We start from the raw sequence: 17,336 nt of genomic DNA on the forward strand, positions 1-17,336 counted from the left end.
CAGATCAACAGAGGCTGCAGAGCACAGCTCCACGGTGACTGTGAATTCTTCAGCAAGGGTAGGTTTTCCCCTCTAGCACAGGGATCTGCAGACTGCAACCCCTGTGCCACAGCCGGCCTGCTGTTGGTTTTTGCCTCACCTGTGAGTCAAGAATGGTTTCAGACATTTTTAAGTGAACATAAATCAAAACAAGAATAATTTGTGACACGTGAAAATCATGCAAAATTCAAATTTCATTGTCTATAAATAAAGTTTTATTGAAATACAGCCATGCCCATTCATTTATATATTGTCAATGGCTGTGTTCACGCTCCAACAGCAGAGTTAAAAAGCAGTTACGTAGACGGGTCAGAAATATTTACCGTCTAGTCCTTCATGCAGAAAGTTTTCTGACCCTGTCCTAGCATGAAAGGTTAGCTGGCAGTGTGCTGGAAGGGTGTGTGCTGTAATGGAGTTGGTGCTCATGTTTGGTTGTGACTTTTCTAGAGCTTTCTACCACTAGCTTCTCAAGAGTACAAAAATGATGAATTTTTTCTGTTTTTTCTAACAGCAAAAAGTTGTGAACACACAGTGTGGCTACGACGTCAGGACTCAGGTGAGAGCCCCCATATTGCATATGAATTTTGAATTCTTTAGGTCTATTCCCCAGGGTCTGACTCCCTGATTTAGCACAAGTGCAAATTGGATGGGAAAGCCAGGGGAGACTTAAGGAGCCAGAGGTGCCACCTAAGCTGGGAACCAGGCAAGCTTGGAACCAGCACACACATGTTCATGCACACATCCTCCCGAGAACAATGATGCCTGTGATTTCAAACTCTGTGAACTACAATCCCAAAATCTAGCAGTTGCTACATGAGTGGAAAGAGGTCAGGTGGAAGTTTGGGAGAACAAAGGCTATATGTTGGAGAAGAGGCTCCTTGGAATCCTAGGAGGTATCTGTTATCTAGGGGTCCAGGATGGAGCTGCAGGAGCATATGGCTTGGTCCAGCTGCCGAGTGGAGACAGTGGTGGCAGGGCAAGAGTGGGGCTCAGCCCTCTAAGGGCTTCTTCAGGCTCCACTCGGATGTGAAGAGGTGAGGCCTCACCCAGCCCTTGCTCTGATGGCCTCTGCTGCTGTGAATGACAGCTGGTCTGAAAGAGAGGGATCTCAGGGAACCTGCAGACACCCCTCCTATTGGTCGTGGACACTGGGGATGTGACCCTCCTGTTTGGGAAACCTCAGCTCCCTCTGCAGTGAGCTCCCCTTGACAGGGATGGGCCCGTGTCAGCATCAGCCTCTCCAGTTAATGAATTTTGTCACCATTTGTATTAGTCACTAGGGCTGCCATAACAAAGCGCTCGGGCTGTGGGGAACAGAGGTTTATTTTCTCACAGTTCTGGAGGTTAAAAGTCTGGGATCAAGGCGCCAGTAGGGTTGGTCCCTTCTGAATCCTCTCTCCTTGGCTCAGATGATATCTTCTCCTCCCTGTGTCCTCAAATGGGCTTCTCTCTCTGTGTCCTAACCTCTTCTTAGGGGACCCCAGTCATACTGGATTAGGGCCCACTCCAGTGACCTCATTTTAATGTATTTACTTCTTTTTTACAAGCCTGTCTCCAAGTACAGACACACTCTGAGGTCTTGGGGGTTAGGACTTCAACATACAAATTTTAGGGGGACATAATTCAGCTCCTAACACCGCTAACAAATGAATGTTCTGTCAGTGTTTCATGAGTGATGCTGATAGGGGAGGGGGGCCGGAGCTGGTTGCTGTGTGGGGAGGTGGGTGGGGACATAGGAACCGGCTGTGGCCCATCCGTTTGTGCTTCCTGAGCTTCCACTTGGGGTCAGGATTAGAAAGAGCCGGCCGGCTTGTGTCTGCTTATGCAGGCTCTGCTTCCTGGAACCGGTCTCCCATGGGCTAGGGGACACGACCTGAGAAGCTCCTTCCCTTCCCTCTGCTGACTCAGAAGACGCTGAACCCTCTTCTCCCAGTTTCTCTCTTTGAGGCACATCTTTCCCCCGCACCTCCCAGCCTGCTCCCCTTTCTCCAGATACGGGCTGTGGAGTGTGTTGATCTTGAAATCTGTGGAGACCCTCACAGAAAAAGTTAAAGATCACAGTGAGGGAGCCTTTACTTAGGCAGACTGTCCAGGGAGGGGCAGAGGCCAATGCCAGCTGATGTACTTCTGGAGAGTTCTGTCTGTCCATCTGTCCTCGGCACCTCCCTCTCAGATCCCTCATTCCCCACCAACCTTTGCCCTGCCCTTGGCGGGAGCCCACTAGAAAACCAACGTGGGGACAGCCTGCGTGTCACAGGCTCAGGGCAGTGTCGTGTCTCCCTGCAGCTGAAGAGCAAATGGGACGAGTCCATCTTCACGAAAGGCTGCATCCAGGCGCTGGAGAGCTGGCTCCCGCGGAACATCTACATCGTGGCTGGCGTCTTCATCGCCATCTCCCTGCTGCAGGTCTGTTCCCACTGCCCGTGTGGCTTCCTCCCCGCTTATAACCACACCTGTCCCCTTGAGTCAGATTTCACACGGGGAAAGACGCTAGTGGCTGGGGGTCCCCGAGGCCAGGGGTGAGCAGGCTGGCTAGTGTCTGCCAGGAGAAGAACTAGCTAGGGAAAGTCGAGAATTCAGTGAATCAGAGAAACCAGGGGTTTTTCAGTACTACCCAGGGCTTGGAGGAGAAGCCAGCAGCCTTGTGAGCAACTTCTGAAGCAACTGAGGCTGCTGCTCTGTGGAAAAACACACCGTTTAGAAAATGTACAGCTCTGACCTTTCCTGGAAGGAGGGTCACTGACGTGGACTCGGGGTCACCAGCTGTCCATGCCCTTTTCCCTCCTTTGCTCCGTGGCTGGTTGATCTCAGAGGAAAGCCGAGAGACAGACGCAACGGGAAAAGGAAACAAAAAAACTTACTTGCAAAGCAGGCAAGAACTCAGACTTAAGAAGGAGTGGCTCATCAAATACCAACCACAACAAGAACTTAAAACTGGGGAAAAAGCCAATTTCCTCAGGTCACCGAGTTCACATTAGTCTGTTCTTGGTAGAAAAACATCATTCTTCCCACACGGTTATCCCAGCCACTGAGGTCAGAGTGTAGCTTCAGACATCAGCACAGGCCAGGGCGTATTTATTGTAGAATCCAGGTTTATGGGAAATGTTCAAGATTTGTTATTTTGGGAATCAGAACCAGTCACTGACCCTGTCATTTCCAGTTTCACCCAGCACACAAAGCGTGTTGTGGTTTGCGGTCTGGGATATGCAGGGTCATGTTGCAGGCAGGCCAGAGCATCCCTTGTGCTTCTGTGGTGCTGCAGTTTGCCCCTTCCAGGCTCTTGGGACATGGCAAAGCAGACCCCAGGCTCCTCTGTCTTAACTGTGGGTTGGTCTCCTTTGGTGTGTGCCCGGTTGCTGCTTTCTGTCCTCAGTCTCTGCGGGCAGGTGTGGGGGTGATGGGCAGTGTGGGGTACCTACCCTCTCCAGCATGCCCTCTGGGCCCCGATGCTGATGGCCGCTGCCTCTGCTGCCCTTTGTTTCCAGATATTTGGCATCTTCCTGGCGAGGACCCTGATCTCAGACATTGAGGCGGTGAAGGCAGGCCACCACTTCTGAGGAGCCAGAGGCAGGCAAGCGGAGCTGAGCCACACCGTGGAGGCAGCAGCCCTTCTCCAGCATTAGCGTCATGTCCACAGGGAGAGAAGCAGAAGCACCTGGCCAGAGCCGGCACCCCGCCTTCGGCATCCGCGTGATGTGACCTCTGTTTCTGCTTGCCGGTGCTGAAGACCGAGGGGCCCCCTGTAACCCGCAGAGACTTGTGACTGACACCCCCACGGGGGTCCGCCCAGAGTCAGAGGCTCCGTTTTTAAGTGGGGGAAGTGACTGAGGGACCGACTGCTCTGGTGGCTGCACCCTGGCCTCCATCGCACATGTGGTTGGTGCTGGCCTCAGGGGCAGCCCCATCTTCTGTGGACCTCTGAGTGCCAGCGGGGCCTGCGGTGTCTGCACACATTGGGGGTGTGGGCGGGGATCCTCAGCCACATCCAAGTGAAGTAAGCCTGAGCCAGCACGTGGCTGGTGCCACGGGAGTGCCTCGTCCCCTGTCCCCTCCAGCCCCCCAGGACGGGAACTGCTCCAGCCTAACAGCATTATGCCCTGATGGCACGGGGGGCGGGGGCGGGGGGGGGCGAGGGGGGCGGTGGGCGTGGCTTTCCTCTTGAGCGTCAGCTCTCCTTTTCCTAAAGTGTGTAAATAGTTTATTTATAGGGGTAAGAATGTTCTCACACCACGTCTTCATTTCCTCTGGCATTCTCCTCTCAACAGCCTTACGCGGTGTCTGGGACTGACGCCATCCCTTTCAGTTCCCTTGAGTGTCTCTCAAACCAACTCCATCAGCTTCTCCTTATCATCCCTCATCACCTAGCTGCACTCACATGCTCCCCCTTCGTCTACGTGCCCCTGACACGCATACCGTCACTCCCCTCCCCACTTGGCCTCACTGTCTTCTGGTCTTGGTGCTACTGAAACTGTTACCCGGAACTTGAATCCTGACCCTTCTCTACCGCAAAGCCAGGGAACCCTAGCCAGAGACAGCCAGCCGGAGACCTTTGGCCAGGGCTCCTCTCCAGGCTGCATGCAAAGGGCCGGCTGGCCGGCCTGGCATTTTTTTGCCTCTCCTTGGACAGAGAAGCCCTGTAGCCAGCCCCTGGGCTGAGCCATGGACCCCAGCCTGTAGCTGGATAGAGGCTCATATATTTCGTTGAAGACTTTCGTGGTGACCCTCCAACCCCTGAAGGGGATATCTGTGGTCATTGTGTCCACCCTTCGTGTCAGGGTTTATTGGGGGCCTGCTTTTGGAAATGAAGTCTGTCTGATGTCCTGAATAACTTCCCGGGGGAAGCTGGGATGTCTGTGCCGCTTTGGCTGGGCTACACTCTAACGCCTCTCTGGATCTTGTCCTGCCAGTTCTGTCCTCCTCGTTCAGGAATGAGCGCTACCTTCACTCACTCGCCGAAGTGTACGTGCCGGTGTGTGTTGATGACGTTGGTTTTGTTGTTTTTTACAGTTTTCTCTGTAGACTAGAGGAAGAAGAATGCTTGTGTGTTTAGGAAGTGTGATGCTTTTCTTTGACTGCCAAACTCTTTTATGGAATATATCTTTATATTAATGCTGTTGCTTTGATTGTTTTTGTTTGGGGTCATAGCAAGATGGCATTAAGCACCTCAGTGGTAAACTTGGTTGCCAAGGGAACCAGTGGGATTGGGTGTGAGTAAGCACCACAGGAAGGTAGCCGGTTGACACAATCTGAAATAAATTTCATCAGGTGATTTTTTTTTTTTTATTTTTTTTTAGATTCCATGTGCCACTTTCAGTGATTGGAGGTTACGATACAGCAAGCTGGCTTGCTCAGCTGTAAGCACAGGGACTTTGACTCTGTAGGCCCAGAGGCAATGTTATTTTAGGTCATAAGCATACAGCCCCAGGTGGTAAGGTCCAAGCAAAAGAGCCTGGGAACACTGGGCTGGAATCTGAGACTGTGTGAGCTGTGTGCCCCAGACCTGCTGGCCCACGTGTGGAGAGGGTTAGCGGCTCTGCCCGCCTCGCCAGTATGTCTGATCCAGCCCGCCCTGGGGGAGTCAGTGTCCGCAGGCTCTCCCTGCTGGTGTGTGTGCACCGCAGCTGCTCCTCGACAGCTCTGCCGTTCCGTCTATTCAGGTGGACCTGGTGACCCCTTGTAAATATCTTTACAGGTCCCAGCCCAGTTCAGGGTGAAGTCTACCTACCTGTGACTTTTTAGAGTTGGGTTTGTTTCTTATTTTACAGAACTTGCTGACCACTTTCAGCCGTCTCTTCTGACTCTGAGTTGTGCTGAGGGTAGAAGAGAAATGCAGGCTAAGGAGTGCTGACATGGCATCTCCAGCGCTCTGGACTCTCCGCAGAGCCACAGTGCAGCCTCCTGGTCATGCCCTGCCCAGCCTCCCCTGAGCCCCCAGCCACTCCCTGTCCTCTCAGACCACATAGGCCAGCCTGTGCCTCTGCACGTCCCCTCCTGCCCCACCTCCCCCCCACCCCATACACTCTTGCTTGAAAGTTTCAGGGTCTTTGCTTATCCTTCCTGTGACTTTCCTGTCCACCTCCTCCTCCTGGAACTGCCATGCTATTATTTTTCCCAGTTGCTCTCCTTCTTGTCCCATCCCACATACCCACCTCCCAGAAAGCTTGCCTACCCAGCTCTGTGCTGCCCTGCTCCAGCTTTCCTTCCCAGGAAGCTGCTTGTCTGGCACTGTCCACCTCCCGCCACTACCCACTGCTTTTCTCACTCGCCTGGAAGCCGCTTAGCCCAGTCACCAGACTCAGTGCCTCTCTCTTGTTCCCTGTGGCTCCTGAAGCCCCGGACCACCCCATCCTCAAAGTCCTCTGCTTCTGCCGCCCAAGCTCCCAGGTGCCTGGCCCCCTCCTGCCCACCCTTGTCCCGCCTCTCGCTGCACCTGTGCACGCACCAGTCTCCTTGGGCTCCTTTGACCCCAGGGCAGGGCTGCGGGTGGGGCAGGAAAGCCGGCTGTGCTGGTGCTGGGCTGGACTAGGTTTCCCCACATGAATAACAAGAAAAATGAATGGATCCAGAACTTCCTGGAACAAAGGAAGTACTCAGAGTACCTAACAGTTAAAAGCTGATTCAGTCCCCAGATCAGCTCTGGAGGAACCATTTTTGTGTCCAAAACACAAGAAAGGTAAGTTACCAGTGGAGATTTGGAAGAGGTGGATTGAAACTCTGGGAGCCTTGCCCCTGAAGGAGATTTGGTGCCTGTGAACCTTGCTTCTGAAGCACTGATTGGTGCCTGCTGAGGAAAACCAGCACCAAGGGCAAGGCTGTGAGAAGGATCACTTTCCTGAGGAGGATCCAGTTACTGAGCTCTGTGGCAGGTTGACAACCATCCGGAGAAAGTCAGTGAAGATCCCTAGCTCTGTACCTGGATCTGGGTGCCTGGTTGAGTTTGGGGGGCCTTTGGGAGAGCATGACATCATCCCAGAGGACCTCTGTCCCACCCTGGGCTAGAGGCCCTGGTTTTGAGCCGCAGGCTCACTCCCTTTCATGACCAGAGCTGCCGTCTGGGCAGCTTACTTACCTTCATGAGCAGCAGCCTCACTCCCCTCCATGACCAGAGCAAGCCTAGTGGGCAGTGAGAAATCAGGCATAGCTTTCTGTCCCAGAGATACTACTTGGGCAGTAATGGGCATGTCTGGGAGTGTAGGCCACTGCAATCTCAGGGACACAGGGGAGAGAGCTCCTCAGAACAGGAGGCTGGGTCAGAGCCAGCGGAGGAGGGAGTGAGTCTCGGCAGTGGGGACCACCCAATTGCCTCTTGGCCGGCAAGCTCAGAGTGTGGACTGCAAAAAAGGGGGAGGAGATATTGCAGTGGTCCCAGGACATCCTTCTGCCCAGGTGTCCGGAGCTCAGCCAGGTCACCTCTGGGTCCAGTGCCTTCAGCTGTCTCGGTGAGTGGAGTGGCTGTATGACCTTGGGTGGGTGTTTTCTAGCTCCAGGCTCATCCACAGGGTTTGTAGGCTGTCTGCCCCCAAACTGTGGTAACCTGTCCCCAGGGACCCACCTTGGTACAGGCCCTGGCATGTGCTCGCCTGCCATCCAAGAGGATGCTGCCCCGCCTTCCAGGGCAGACTGGGCCTCCTGCAGCACGGTTCTCCTTCATCTGGGCGCTCTCTCCAGAGATGCAGAGAACTGTACACTTTTAGCTCCTGTAAACTCAGCAAGACCTGGTTTATCCTCAAACCCAGGTCTCTTGCATTGCAGGCAGATTCTTTCCAATCTGAGCCACCAGGGAAACCCAAGTGTTAGTCGCTCAATTCTGTCTGACTCTTTGCGGCCCTATGGATTGTAGCCCACCAGGATCCTCTGTCTGTGGGATTCTCCAGGCAAGAATACTGGAGTGGGTAGCCATTTTCTTCTCCAGGGCATCTTCCCAAACCAGGGATCAAACCCAGGTCTCCTGCATTGCAGGTGGATTCTTTAACATCTGAGCCACCAGGGAAGCCCTCAAAGACTACAGTAAAGATATATTCATTCTCAGAATGCTTTTAGGGTCTCCAGGGCACCTCAGGACAAGCCGACATGGGCACTATAATACGGCGACTGTGATACAACTTTGGGATTCAAATGGATACTGTTCTGGTGAACTTGTCAGTTTTAGAGATTCCAGCTTTGGAGAAGGAGGAAGTCTGCCTCACAAAGGTCTGGGAGAGTTCTCTCTTCCTCAGTTTTCTTGCCATGCTCTGCATTTTGTATGTCAGCAGTGGCTTCAAAAGCATGGTTTAATAACTACCAAATTAAATTATCACCTAAGACTCTATCACCTCAAGTGACTTTTAAACTAATCTTTCTCTCTTTTTTCAGTATAAGTTGAGACAGTCCACGCACAGAGTATAAAGTAACAAGTACGTGTTCTGTTCCCCAGTGACATCCACCACAAAGTACCCTCCTCGGAAATGTGCATGCATATTCAAGTATCTTTTCCACACAAACGAGAATTGTGTTTTGCAATTAACTACTTAACTATATCTCAGAAATATTTCTCCGCAGCCAAATACCCATCCACAATGCATTATCACAGTCCACTGAAGGACTGCCATGAGTGAATGAACCTAGTTTTAGAATGGGGATTGTGTTCACAGTCACAGGTAAAAGAAAACCCAGTTCAAACTGACCGAAACAATGAAGGGAGGTTTTTGGCTCCTGAGCCTGGAAAGTCCAGAGGTGGGGTGAGTTTCAGGGTTTGATCTGAGTGACTCAGTGATGTCAGCACTGAGGATCTGGTTTCCTTTCCTGTCTGCTCCACCTGTCAAGGTGTTCTCATCACCCAAGGCAGAGGGAGGGAAGACCCCACCACGAACCACCTGGAGCTGCTGAAGAGGACGGCATGGTGGTAAAGCCATTGAGGGGATCCCCTCCAGCAGCCCCCTGTGTGTGTTCATCCCACTGAAATGCCGTGGTGGGGGAACCAGACTCCTGTAGAGGAGACGGACATGGGAAAGACTGCCAATCACCCCTATTCACTCCTGTGGATGAACATTTTGGTTACAGGGTGTTTTGTTCTTACAAGGGCTATTAAGAACCCCACTATATTTTACTATTAGAATTACTTCCAAGAAGGTTTTTGTAAGGAAAACATTTTAAAGAAATTCTCCAGGGAGGTGGGCTGCCATCATAATGAGCAGCTACTCAGGGCTGGAGTGTTCCTGTGCTGCCAGGCTATTGAGTGGTAAGGGTGGCCTGAGCACCTGGGATGTACGGGCTAGTTCTGGGGTGAGGGGTGGTGGGCAGGGGATGGGTGATGTGTCCTCCAGGAGCCTGTGGCCTGCGACAGCACAGCTTCCACAGGGAGGCTGAGCAAGGTGGCCCTGCAATCCACCTTTGCCTTCGGAGACAGCTGGTCCTGTGAGAAAGGAGTGGTTTGAATGGCATCCTTGTGTACAAATGAGGACATGTGCACTGGAGATCCAGGGCCGCCCTGAGGTTGCCAGGGAGGGAGCTGCAGAGCCCGGCAGACAAGCCTGCAATGGGGCTTTGGGGTCCAGATGGCTCACTGCCTGACTGCTGGGTCGACCCCCTCCTGGAGAAGGGCAGATCACCTGATGGGCTCAGCCTATTGGTGTGGCCACTTCCCCAGACAGGTAGCTATGTGCCAGAGGCAAAACTAGACAGTGAACCCAGGGTAGGTGGGGAAGCGGGGGCGGTCTTGGCTCTGTGAGGGTGTATTCCCGCGGAGACTGAGTGGGGTTGCCATTGATCCTTTGCAGTACCAGGCTCTCTGCTCTAGATTAAGGCTTGTGCAGGAGCTCAGGCTTGAAAACAAACACCCCAAGCAAATACCTCACTGCCTCAGTTTCTTCATTTCTCAGGTGGAAATAATTTGAGCTCTTGATTTCACAAGGTTTCTGGGAGAATCTGATGAGTTTGTGTAGAGGAGAGACAGCAAGGTAAACTTGAAAGGTGCTATCAGCTGCCCAGCCACCTACTGCTCACTAGCCTGTAGCCTTTGGGAAGTTATTTAACCACTTTGGGTGTTTTTTGTGAAACACACCTCCAACATGAGGTTGTTTCAAGGTTTAAATGAGATGAGGTGGCTCATCTAAGCATTTTAACATAGGTTTAGATGGATTACTTAGTAGGCACCCCTCACAACTACTGCTAATGCAATTATTGAATTCTATCTAACTACCAGTCCCCACCAGGCTCAGCTGCCTGGGTTATGGGAAACACAGCTCAAGCTCCCAGCCAGAGCTGGGATCCAGCTCTGCAGCTCCCTCCCTGGCAACCTCAGGGCGGCCCTGGATCTCCAGCGCACAGGAAAGGCTTGTTCCTTTTAGGAACAAGGCTTAGGTCTGTTGGGGGCTCAGCCGGTATTTGAGGTTCAGGGTCTGTTTGCTTTCTATGTCATGGTGGTGGGGAGGCAGAAGACGGGTTTCTTCTTGCCGGGAGTGTGGATCCTGCCAGAAACCAACACAGCCTGAGACGTAGCTACTGAAGCCCCCAGAGGAAGCAGTGTTCCTCTCCGGCCAAGGGGGCCAGCAGGGGGCCACAGCCTGCCTTCAAGAGCTCCTGAAGGGATGATCTGGGGGAGACTGGGGAAGGAACCTGGGTTAAAGGAGCTTGGACGAGAAAGAAGAACCTGAATAGATGCTCTGAAACTAGCAGGATGACGTGTTTGGATGGGATGGGAAGGCTCCTATGGTTGGAGACCATATTTGGTTCCATTCCAGGCAGGGAGAACAGAGATGAGAGAAGTGCTGGGACCCACCCTAGGCCTCAGAGTGAGGGGCTGAGTCCAGCGGAGGGGCCTGGAGCAGGCCTGAAGCCAAGGCCAGGAGGTGGTCCGTGCACCTCCCACCTTGACAAGCGAGCGTGTCCAACCCTGATGCAGGATGGCTGCAGCAGGACTGGAGGCACTCGTGTGTGTGTGTGAGAGACGCATGCAGTCCTGGAGGCATGTGTGTAAGACATGTGCATGCAGTCCTGGAGGCATGTGTGTGTACGTGTGTAAGACACGCATGCAGTCCTGGAGGCATGTGTGTGTGTGTGAGACACGCATGCAGTCCTGGAGGCATGTGTGTGTGTGTGTGTGTGTGTGAGACACGCATGCAGTCCTGGAGGCATGTGCGTGTATGTGTGTAAGACATGTGCATGCAGTTCTGGAGGCACACATGCATGTAGGTGTATATACGTGTGTATGCGCACGCATGCACTACAGGTGCTGGAAGTCCTGCTGTACTAGCCCAGGTCCCCAGGAGGAAATCTTCATTTCCAAGACCTTTCGGATTTTATTTATAGCCCTAAGGTCAGGAGGGCAGCTGGTTAACAGTGTCTTAAGACTGTTCTAAGGCACATGAGCCCAGCAGTCTCACCTTCGGGCTCCACCTCGTGGCGGCACCTTCTTCTGGGTCACATCATCCCCTCTCTCCTAGCCCTCACCGCCGAGCCATTTCAGCCTTACTGTGCCTTCGCAGGGAGCCCGGGGTTGCAAGCTTTGTTTGTAGGTGATTTGGGGGGTCCAAGCAGTCATCAGCTGGGGCTGGGAGGAGGGCTGTGTTTTCTTTTTAGTTTTAGATCTGTTCTTGCTTTGTTCTACTTTTAAAAGTCAGCACAGCTATGATCATACATGTGGAGAACTGACCTCTGGGAGGGACTGAGCACCCTGTTGCTAGACGTAGGCAAACCCAGGCTGGACACCTCCTGTTGGGGGTGATATGGATGGGGCTGCCGGGGAGGTTTCCACTGCATGGCAACTCTTCTCATCCCTGAGAGGCTCTCTTTCCTGTGTATTTTGTCAGATTATTTTTCAAAAATGCGGCATCACTCATCTACATGTTAAGCACATGCGAAAGATTTAACTTATTAATTAAACAATGGATCTGGCAAGATTAACAAGCAGTTCAAAGGAGAAATTGCAGTGGACTATAAATCTAAAAAGAGTAAAGCAAATGTTGAGACTGGCTTTTTTTCAGGGGGAAAGGGTCAATGGTCATTCCCCTTTCCTGAAGGATCATGCAAATATACTATATGCATGTCCATAGACAAGAAGTATTTTGCATTAACTACAACTTAAAGAGTTGTAAAACAGCTCAAAGGCAATGACATTTGAGAATCAGGATCAGATAACTGAAGGCTGTTCTCTAAACCATGCAGAGTTTTCCACCCACAATCTCTTGCTTATTCCAAATTTCCTTCCACTTCTTGTTACTCTGGCAGAGCTCACTTTAAAAAAAAATAGGACCCATTCAGGGAGTCCAAAGGAGCCAACTTCTCACTGTGAAGTGGAGCCGGGGGATGAGGGTGTCTCCCAGGTGCCCTTGGTCAGGGTCAGCCACTATCAGAGGGGTCCTAAGGGCACTGGCTGCCTTCTCAGTGGGGACTGAATGGCTCAGGTCTGCTGCCCAGAGAGCCCACTGTCAGCAAAGCTGCTTTAGACCCACGGGGTCACCCGCTCCTGCAGACATGTAGGATTTGTCTTCGTTCCTCCAATTGTAAATCTCAATCATATCCCATTACCCTTCCAGTTTCGCCCATCTAAGCTTAGGGGACTATTGCCCGTTAGCTAAATCCAGGCCACAGCCTGGATTTGAGGGCTCCTGGAGGGATGATCCAGGAGTGTGGGATCACCAGGGCCCTGAGGATGAAATTGGCTCCTCCAGTCAACAGAACATCCGGTCACCTCTTCTAAAAGTTAGACATCTCACGTGTATCTGAATCTCTTTCCAAGCATAACTGCATTTTGAAGTGAGCTTTCCTCCCCTCTCTGCGGATCTTAAAACAATTCTTGGAAGCTGCAGGGGGTGGGTGGGTCTTTGCAGGATTCTCATATAAAAGAGAATCTGTAAGGATGTTCTAAGAAACTGGAGTGTGGGGGCCCAGTCCCTGGCTGGTGAACTCCCCTCCTTCCTCCGGGCAACACAATTCTTACACCTGGCCAAGGTGTGCATTAAAAGTTTTCGACTGTGTTTTTGTTTTCTCTTTCTATATTCCACCCTACACCTTCCTCGATCCCCAAACTGTATGGGGACAAATGTCAGTCACTGGCCTTGGAGGCAGCAATACCGGTGAACGTCCACGTGGTTCTCAGGAGTGAGGCTGGAATGGGCTCATCTAGGACCAATATTCGTTCCTTCTGTTCCAAGTATCTGCTGCTCAAGGGCAACAGTCAGATAGCCTCATTAAGAAACCTACTTTGGGCAACACTGCTGGGCAGGTGAGGTATGTTTGACATTAGAGGAAGCTTAACACACGGGTGCCACGCATGTTGAGTAGCAGAACTGGGTTTATAGCCCAGGATGTCCACTACAAGGACTGTTCTCACCCTGTCTGAAGACACCAACTCACAGGACACAATCAGTGTACATAGAAGGGGCCGATGTGGGGGCCACACACTGATGTGGTCTAGTGTGGAGGCAGCACAGTGCCAGTGAAACAGACAGAACTGGGGACCATTTCCTCTGTAAAGTGGGGATACTGATTATAACACTGCAGCTTCAGCAACAGTGCGATGATTCTCTATGTGTGACCTCCTAGACCAGCAGCTGTGGTATCACTTGGGAACTCGTTAAACATGCAAATTCTGTGGTCCCACTCTGGGCCTGTGGTAACAGAAACTCAGGAATAGAGCTCAGCCGTCATTGTTGTAACCAGCCCTTTGGTGATTCTGGGGCTTCCCTGATGACTCAGACGGTAAAGAATCTGCCTGCAATGCAGGAGACCCAGGTTTGATCCCTGAGTCAGGAAGATCCCCTGGAAAAGGGAATGGCTACCCACTCCACTATTTTTGCCTGGAGAAATCCATGGACGGGGGGTTGCAAAGAGTTGGACATGACTGAGCAACTAACACTTTCACTTTCACTTGGTGATTCTAACACAGGTTCAAGTTAGAAGACCACTGCATTAGAGTCAGCATTGGAGAAGGCAATGGCACCCCCTTCCAGTACTCCTGCCTGGAAAATTCCATGGACGGAGGAGCCTGGAAGGCTGCAGTCCATGGGGTCAGTCGCTGAGGGTCGGACACGACTGAGCGACTTCACTTTCAATTTTCACTTTCATGCATTGGAGAAGGAAATGGCAACCCACTCCAGTGTTCTAGCCTGGAGAATCCCAGGGACAGGGGGAGCCTGGTGGGCTGCTGTCTATGGGGTCACACAGAGTCGGACACGACTGAAGTGACTTAGCAGTAGCAGCAGCAGTCTAGTCAGCTGGTGGCTGGAGCAGGGAAGAGGGTGAGGACCCAGTGAGGGAGAATCTTAGGAAAGAGGCCTGGATGCTTGCACATCACTCGTGCCCATGTTCCATCATCTGAAGCCACGTCAGGCTGCCAGCTCAAGGTCTCTCTGTACGCCCAGGAAGAAGAGGCGAGGCTAGATATTGAAGGACACCAGCCGACTTTACCCTAAGTCCCACAGCTTGGGGAAGTGAGGATTGGGGCTGGAATCCCCCTTTGTAGGGAACTGAGAACCCAGCCTGTGGGGGGTTGTTTGCCTAGCTCACAGCCTCTGCTCAGCCTTCTCACTGCTCTGAAAAGCAGCCTGGAGGTAGCAGGCGCCTCTTCAAGCTGAATAGTATGTGGGATCCCACAGGGACAGATGTGGTTTGTGGGCAGATGGTGGCGGGGAGCAGGAGGCACACGTACTCTTGTCCATACCCACCAGGGGTGACCACTGGGGAGGTGAGACACCACTGCATGGCCCCAGAAGGACTGTTTGGCTCAGAACAAGACCCCAGAGGGTGGAGGTGGAGGATGGAAGGGCAGGAACCTGTTAGGGCTCACTAAGACTTAGGTTTAGGTCCTGGATCATTAGCAGCTGTCGACTTTGACAACAAAATTGGCCTTGGAATAATAAAACTGTCTGCCTCATAATCTTATTCTGAAAATTAAAGAAGTTAGGAGAAGAAAGGCCTTAGCATAGTGCCTGTGGCTTCATGGTGGGCATGCAGGAAGTATTGGCAGTGATCTCGGCTCGCTCTTCCAGGCCCGGATGGGAGCCCAGGGCTCCCTGGAGTTCTCAGGTGCTTATAGGGTGAGGGCACTGCTGCTCCTCTCCACTGGGCGGGATGGCCTAGGGGCCTGGTGGGGCCAGGCCTGTGGTTTGGAGGTGACTCTGCAGCTGAGAGAGGCAGCAGGCAGGCCTGGCTGATGCATGGTCTTTAGTAGGTGCCAGGGGACCTGGGGAGGTCTGTGTGGGCGGCTGCCCATAGCACAAGCCTGTTTGCCATCTGCGGTCTCAGAGTCGCCTCCTGCCCTTTGAGTTAATAAGAATCAGTCCTGGGCTGACACAGTCAATCTGTTATACTTGTGCTGAGTGGCCTGGTTCCAGGGGGATTCGGATGGAGTCAAGCGTTTTCCAATTAGCAGGACCAGGGCTCCTGGAGAGGTTTAGGGAGGGGGAATGCAGATAAGCGTAGGCTGTCTGTCTGTGATGGAGAGGGGGCAGCCCGCTCAATACTCCCTCCACCTGAAGACCCAGAGCTCCCTGCTGTACGAGCGGTGTGCAGCCCAAAGGACTCGGCATCCGGTGAGCCGAGGACCATCTCTGGAAACCACCTTTTTTTTTGCTGTGTCACTGGTTTCCTGGGGGAGGTGATGAAAGGGGGGCTGGGCAGCAGGAAGGGGGGATGGCTGCCGTCAAAGAGAGAGCGGAGCCGAGGAGGGACCTCCAGTGGGAAATGGGCCATCAGAAACGGCCCTTAGAGAGGGTCTGGCCGAGGTCCTTAGTGTCATGTCCAGTTCACCCCTGCGGCATCCTTGGCAAGACAAATGCAGGACTAGCTAAGTAACATACGGGTCATGATGACCTTAACGGAGAGGAGGTGAAGCAGAAGGGGACTGTGATAACAGGGAGGAGGGTGGGGTACTCTCAGAGAGGCATGGGGCATGGGGACAGGACCAGACTTCACACTGCCCCGTGTTTTCTCTCCATCAGTGTCTCCGCCTCTTGGAACGCTGGCCCGTTCCCAGACTCCCCGAGTGCTGCAGCCACAAGTTCGAACTGTAGTAGAAAATCAGCTGATTTCTCCTTGTTTTGCGTATCGGTCCCAGGCTCAGGAAACACACCTGTGGAGAACTCAGGACTTTTCCTGTAAACCAGAAGGAGTCTGGGGACATAGAATTAGCTCCCAACACCCACCAGCCCCACCTAGTATGTTGATTCACCAAGTCAGTGAGGAACTCAGTCCCATATTAAGGAGCAGGAAACAACTCCCACTGCCACCTACTGTGAGCCTGGCCATGTGGCTCTGACATAACTTACCGCACCCACTGAATGCTGATCAAAGCCTTGTGCAGAGACCTGATTACTTAAGCTCTGAGCCACTGGAAGGTCAGGTCTGGCTGGCTGCAACCCTGGGCTCTGAAGCTAGAATCACAAATGTGTGTGTCTGTGCTTTTTATTTAACATCAGCATTGGTGTCCTCAACCTGTACTCCACCCTGTACTCTGACCCCAGCAATTCCATGGTGGGAAAAGCCCCAAGCCCTCCTCATGAACTCTGCTAATACCTGGCACTCGGGCCCACAGGCCTCCCACTACTATGTCCCTTAATGGTTCCTTTTTGTCCCTCCTCTGTCCTGGCAGAATTAAAGTTCACTTTTTTTTCCTCTTTTAAATAAATCTCACAGCAAGCGTTTTGTGAGTTAAATCATTCTGATGAAGATCTGGAGCAGAGTGGTCCACCTTCTCAGGTGTGCAGCCGTCCCTTTGCTTCTTCCCCTGCCTCCTCTGGGCTCAGAGATCCTGGTTTTCAGTCCTGGAGCAACTCAGCTCGCCACAGCTTGGCCTCCCAAATGTGCATATATAAACCTGGCATGGTTTCCAGAAGTTCATGGGCCGTTCCTTTTTTTTTTTTTGGATTTACTTATTTATTTTTGTGCGTGCTGGATTTGAGTTGCGTGCAGGCACTTCCTCTAGTTGTGGAGAGCAGAAGCTGCTCTCTAGCTGTGGTGCTCGGGTTTCTCACTGCGGTGCCTTCTCTTGTTGCAGAGCACAGGCTCTAGGCACGTCCGCTTCAGTAGTTATGGCTCACGTGCTTAGCTGCCCTGCGGCATGTGGGATCCTAGTTTCTGGACCAGGGATCAAACCCATGTCCCCTGCATGGGCAGATGAAGTTTTAACAGCTGGAGCACTAGGGAAGACCCTGGGCCTTTCCTTTTATTAGGACCTGTTTACTCTCTTTAGAAGGCACTAGGGTTTAAAATACTCTTTTTCCTGATACATTAGACTGGGAGCATCCTACACATGCTTTTCCCCACTAGTAATATATCACGATTACATTTATGCCAACAGATATGCTCAATGTCAGTTCTAA

At 52.3% G+C, this 17,336-nt stretch overlaps 1 protein-coding gene across 1 annotated transcript in view; it reads left to right on the forward strand.

The window, feature by feature from the left end:
- TSPAN14 (tetraspanin 14) overlaps nucleotides 1-5,148 on the forward strand; it is a 57,741-nt gene extending 52,593 nt beyond the window's left edge. Inside the window, exons 7-9 of the mRNA XM_019954053.2 lie at nucleotides 551-595; nucleotides 2,326-2,445; nucleotides 3,525-5,148. Coding sequence (XP_019809612.1) covers nucleotides 551-595; nucleotides 2,326-2,445; nucleotides 3,525-3,596 — 237 coding nt within the window. The 3' untranslated portion in view covers nucleotides 3,597-5,148. The remainder of the gene's footprint in view (nucleotides 1-550; nucleotides 596-2,325; nucleotides 2,446-3,524) is intronic.
- Nucleotides 5,149-17,336: the final 12,188 nt, after the last annotated feature.

This window comes from Bos indicus, chromosome 28, assembly GCF_029378745.1.
Source record: "Bos indicus isolate NIAB-ARS_2022 breed Sahiwal x Tharparkar chromosome 28, NIAB-ARS_B.indTharparkar_mat_pri_1.0, whole genome shotgun sequence".
Lineage (NCBI taxonomy): Eukaryota > Metazoa > Chordata > Mammalia > Artiodactyla > Bovidae > Bos > Bos indicus.